The following is a 4,873-nucleotide window of genomic DNA, read 5'->3' as shown; positions in this document are numbered from 1 at the left end:
AAGCCCCAAGTGTTACCCAAGAACATCAATACCAACAAATACAAATTCTATCAAACGCCTTAGGGAGATGCCTGAATAGTCCTTCTGTTTTTTCATAAAACAATTCTGCAAAGTCATGATGTGGCGCTCAAAGAGAATACAGCCAAAAATGTAAGCAAAAGTATTAAACAGATGCACTTGTTAATTCATACAAATGCTATTTTCCCCCAAATTTTGTGATGCTTGTGGGGTTTGTCAGCTTTTTAAAAACGTACTGACATTTCTCTTCTTACATATTACCCTAAAATAACTGTAAAATATTACCGTGTCGTAAAATAAAGCATTTTTAACGTTATACAAACTATACACATTATCCCAAAATATTAACTTTCGTAACTAACCTTATTTTTACCATTTTACATTTTTTTCTTAAAGCGCCCTTCCCCGAATTGTATATGCTTGAGGCCCCACCAAACCCGCATCCACCCTTGCCCCCAACATCTTTGCAGCACGTGACCACGACTGACGAGACACCGAACTGCAGGTGGCGCGCAGGCTGGCAAACGGAGCATGAAAGAGAAACGGAGTGCAAGTCCAGAGAAGCTCCTCCGCAGCCCCTTCCGCCCGTGACCGGGAAGGCGCCGCTCCGACCCGGTGCCCCACGGTGCGGGCCCGCCAGTCCCGCGCGGCGGCCGGGGCTCCGGCGGTCGGGTCCTCGGGGCGCGCCCCCGGCGTCCTCCCCCAAGCACGCCGCCCCTCCTACCCGCACCCTCTCCCACCCGCACCCTCTCCCCTGCGCGGCCCTGCGCGGCCCTCACCGCACCCCCCTCCCCACTCCTTGCGCCCCCTCCCAAGGCCCCTCCCCACTCCCCGTCCTCCGAGGGCCCCTGACCCACCGCGGGTTTCCCCGCCGGCTCCCCGCGTGCGCCCCCTCCGCGCCCCGGCCGCGCAGGGCCCTGACGCCTCCCGCCCCACGTCGCGCGCCGCCCGGCGTTCGCTTGGACGAGCCGGGCGCGGATTGGCCCCGAGCCGCGGGAAGTGCCCGCCCCCCGGGCCGCCGGCCAATGGGGAGGCGGGGGCGGGCCGGCGGCCGGCGCCGGAAGCGGCCGAGCGACGAGGGGACGTCGCGTCGCCGGGTCTCGAGCAGCTGCCGCGGAGCCGCCGGAGGGACCGCCAGACCTGCCTGCCCGCCATGGCCGAGAGCGACTGGGACACGGTGACGGTGCTGCGCAAGAAGGGCCCCACGGCCGCCCAGGCCAAGTCCAAGCAGGTGCGGCGCCGTGCGGGCCTCGGGCCTCGGGGCGGCCGGGCGGGCGGGGGACGCGGGGCGGGGACGCGGGGCGGGGCCGGGGCTGGTGGCCGGGGGTGCGAGCGGGGGCTGGGGGCCGGGCGGGCCCGGGGTCCGCGGTGGGGTCCTGGGATGAGGGTGGGAACCGGGGCTGGGTAGGCCAGGGGCCGGGGGACCAGCCAGGGGCCTGAGTGAGGGTATAGCGCCAGGGATGGGAGACAGGAGACCAGGGCAAGGAAAATGGCCGAGCGGGGACAGTGTACGACAGAGGTAGGGTGGGGGAGAGGGCCAGGGCCCGGGGAGAGGGAGGGGCCGCGGCAGGGTATGGGAGGACCGGTCGGGGTGCCGGGAGGACGGGGGGGAGGCAAGGGGGGGGGGCGTGGACCGGGTGGGCCAGGATGGGTCCAGCAGTGTTTGGGGCCAGCGATACAGGCCTGGCAGGGAGGCCTAGGTAAGGCCCCAGGTCGTAGAGGCTCTGAATGGGGACAGGGTGGGCTTGTGGCCAGTGACAGCGGGGATGGGGCAAGCAGGGGCCCAGGGGAGGTTGAGGGGGAGGACCTCAGAGGGAACGGGCTGCAAGGCAGTATGGGCACGCCCAAGGTCTCCTCCGCTGGTGCCTGGCCGGTCTGAAGCTGGCTGTGGAGCGTCACTGAGGCCCGTTTGGGGTTTTAGGCATTCCCTGTCCCTGCGCCAAGGTGGCCTGGAGACCCAGGGCACAGGTGGACTCTGCTTCTGGGTCATTGGAGTGTAGTTGACATGCCTTGAGAGGGACAGAAGGTTTGTAGCTTGGCTAATCTATCCACAGTTCACATGTGAGTCCAGTGTGAGTGTGGAGGGGCGGGTCAGTGACCACCCCTGCTAAGTTTCTACCCTCAGGAGGCCTTGGCCTGCACCCGCCTGCCGGGTCTGGGCCAGGACTAGCTGCAGCCCCAGAGACAGGCATTCACTGACCTGCCCTGAGCTGCTCGTTTGCAGGGTTAGAACCCAATTCACTGCCCTTTTTTTCCCAAGGAAACTTGGCAGTTACAAGCTAGGAGTCGAGTGAACCCATGTAGAAAGCGTCTTTGAACATAGCACCCTTAGCTCGGCCCCAGTCTCTTTTCTGAGGCGTTAGAATCGTCAAGAAATACATCTTACTAACGTTTGGCAGATGGAGGGCACAGGGTGTTGGTCTGGTTGGCAATGTTTGGGGGTGTGGGTGTGGCTCTGTGCAGGAGTGGATCTGTCGTCAGCATGGGTTTCTCAGCAGCGAAGAAGCGGGCTGGGTTTTCCCGTGTAGCGCCTCGTGGACAGGTGCCTGGGTATTTGGTGGCAGAGGGTTTTGCGTACTGAGCTTGGGTTTTATTTTTTTATTTTTATTTTTTTTAAAGATTTTATTTATTTATTCATGAGAGATAGAGAGAGAGAGAGGCAGAGGGAGAAGCAGGCTCCCCGCAGAGCAGGGAGCCCGCTGCGGGACTCGATCCCGGGACCCTGGGATCATGACCTGAGCTGAAGGCAGACGCTTAACCGACTGAGCCACCCAGGTGTCCCGAGCTTGGGTTTTAGACTTGGCCTCGCTTGTCCGTCTTGGACAGAGCTTCAGGGCACGAGCTCTGGGCCAGGCCACCTGGGCTGCAGAGGCCCCGATGTTCGCGGCGTACTGACCAGCTGACAGCAGCCTGCAGGGGTGTCTGCAGGCGCTGCCGGATCTGATTTTGACCAGAAACTGTGTCCACGTTTTCTAGGCCATCTTAGCAGCTCAGAGACGAGGAGAGGATGTGGAGACTTCCAAGAAATGTGAGTAGTCATGCTTCCTCACAAAACAGCCGTGTGCTTTCGGGTTCTCTCTGCAGCAGGCAAGAGCACGCGCACCGTGCCCCGGGGTGTGTCGGGACGGCTGTCGGCGGCGGCCTTCCTCGGCGTAGTCAGGAGGGAACTGACCGGAAGATTTAGTGCCCCATGCTCGTAAGCCCATGGGGTTCCCGGTGTTTTGGACGCCTGGCTTCCCGGGTCACCCTGGCACAGGGCGCCTGTTGGGCCTGGTTCGCATTCTGAAATGGCTCTCTTTTGGTTTGTGGCAAACCCTGTGCTGTGCTTTTGCCTCGTGCCGGTCCAGGGGCCGCTGGCCAGAACAAACAGCATTCGATCACCAAGAACACGGCCAAGCTGGACCGGGAGACTGAGGAGCTGCACCATGACCGGGTGACCCTGGAGGTGGGCAAGGTGATCCAGCAGGGCCGGCAGAGCAAGGGGCTGACTCAGAAGGACTTGGCAACGGTGAGCATGGCGGGTCCCTTCCTCCCAGGCTGCGGTCGGGCAGGCGGGAGGTCGGTGTTCAGAAGGCACCGCAGCCCAGCTTGGGGAGGCTTCTGTTTGCCCTTGGCCTTGGCATTCTCTGGGGAAACCGTATCAGGCCAGCTGTCACTTCCTCGTGAGTGTGACGTGGCTTCTATCGTGTGGAGACCCCAGGGCCTCTGAGGGCTGCCCCCGTCAGGCCCTTGGCCCGCGTGTTGTCCCGGAATGTGGTGACTCTCTCGGCTCTGTGCTGGTTTTGTGGCCTGCTCTTACTGAACTGTTGTGCGCAAAATACATCTCTAGAAAATCAACGAAAAGCCGCAAGTCATTGCAGACTACGAGAGCGGACGGGCCATTCCCAATAACCAGGTTCTGGGCAAAATCGAGAGAGCTATCGGTGAGTGTCCTGTAGCCTTTATCGGGTCTCCGCTGCTGCCTCCTGACCAGCTGCAGGGCAGCTACTGAGCACAGGCAGGCCCCCGAGGTCGCAGAATTCTCCAGGCCCTTAAGAGACTCCTGAGTGCATTGCCTGAGTGTCGTCCGCCCCCCCACCCTGGCTCTCACGTCTCCTCTGTCCCCCCCTTTGTTGCTGGCCGGCGCCCTTTGAGCCCATGGACAAAGGGCTCGGTGGCCCTCCCCTGGTGGCAGTGAGGCACCCGGCACATGAAGCTCCTGGAGCGCTGGAGCCCGAGTTCTGGGAGGGGCTACCCTGGAAGGTTAGCAGGCGCACTGACAGTGGGCTGAGCCCAGCCAGGACTGGTGGGGGGCAGTCCTCGGACCCCCGCTCTCCCCGCCGCCCCTTCCTGTGGAGGAAGGGAGCTGATGGGTGGGGGCGCCGTGGCACCGAGCTGCCTCTCGGTCCCGGAGGGGCCGCTGTGGCGATGAGTGGGCCAATGGCTCTTTCAGGCCTCAAGCTCCGGGGGAAGGATATCGGGAAGCCGATTGAGAAGGGGCCAAGGGCGAAATGAACACAAAGCCTCGAAATCAGTGCGTTCCGGCTGATCTCGTCTGGCTGGTTCCCCTTGACCACCAGCGCCAGCGTGGGTCTCTTCACGCGGCCGAGCGGAACGCGGGGCATTAGCCCTGCCCAGGAACCCCCTCAACCCATACCTGCTGTCAAACAAACGAAACCTTGCAAAGTATTGCTTCTCCTGATCTTTTTTCCTTCCCATCCCCGGTGTCTGCCCAGTCTCAGGGTGGCTCCCCGGGGAGCTCTGAGTGGGACCACCTCACGCTGGCGGGGCTGTGGGGTGGGGCGGCCTGATCGGAAGAGAAGATGCCGTCTTCAGTCCGGCTTTTAGAGAAGCCAATAAACGATTGTTGTCCTTC

At 61.9% G+C, this 4,873-nt stretch overlaps 1 protein-coding gene across 3 annotated transcripts; it reads left to right on the top strand.

The window, feature by feature from the left end:
• Positions 1-1,059: 1,059 nt before the first annotated feature.
• On the top strand, positions 1,060-4,873 carry EDF1 (endothelial differentiation related factor 1). 3 transcript variants are annotated; one of them, XM_044920315.1, is made up of 5 exons: positions 1,060-1,249; positions 2,995-3,046; positions 3,366-3,463; positions 3,848-3,941; positions 4,451-4,873. In XM_044920315.1, the coding sequence occupies exons 1-5, from the start codon at positions 1,172-1,174 to the stop codon at positions 4,510-4,512; spliced, it is 384 nt and encodes a 127-aa protein (XP_044776250.1). In that variant the 5' UTR covers positions 1,060-1,171; the 3' UTR covers positions 4,513-4,873. The 3 variants fall into 3 exon arrangements, with proteins under 3 accessions (XP_044776250.1, XP_044776249.1, XP_021546648.1); XM_044920314.1 differs by having other exon boundaries at positions 3,366-3,472; XM_021690973.1 differs by having other exon boundaries at positions 3,366-3,526.

Source organism: Neomonachus schauinslandi, chromosome 13, assembly GCF_002201575.2.
Source record: "Neomonachus schauinslandi chromosome 13, ASM220157v2, whole genome shotgun sequence".
Classification (NCBI taxonomy): domain Eukaryota; kingdom Metazoa; phylum Chordata; class Mammalia; order Carnivora; family Phocidae; genus Neomonachus; species Neomonachus schauinslandi.
Note: the sequence above shows the minus strand (reverse complement) of the source record. Positions and strands in the feature narration are given on the sequence as shown.

Bases quoted from the DNA above. Each gene is read 5' to 3' on its own strand.
- EDF1 (XM_021690973.1), top strand. From the start codon at position 1,172: ATGGCCGAGAGCGACTGGGACACGGTGACGGTGCTGCGCAAGAAGGGC. The intron at 1,250-2,994 runs GTGCGGCGCCGT...CACGTTTTCTAG, and splicing joins CCCAGGCCAAGTCCAAGCAG to GCCATCTTAGCAGCTCAGAG. The intron at 3,942-4,450 runs GTGAGTGTCCTG...TGGCTCTTTCAG, and splicing joins CAAAATCGAGAGAGCTATCG to GCCTCAAGCTCCGGGGGAAG.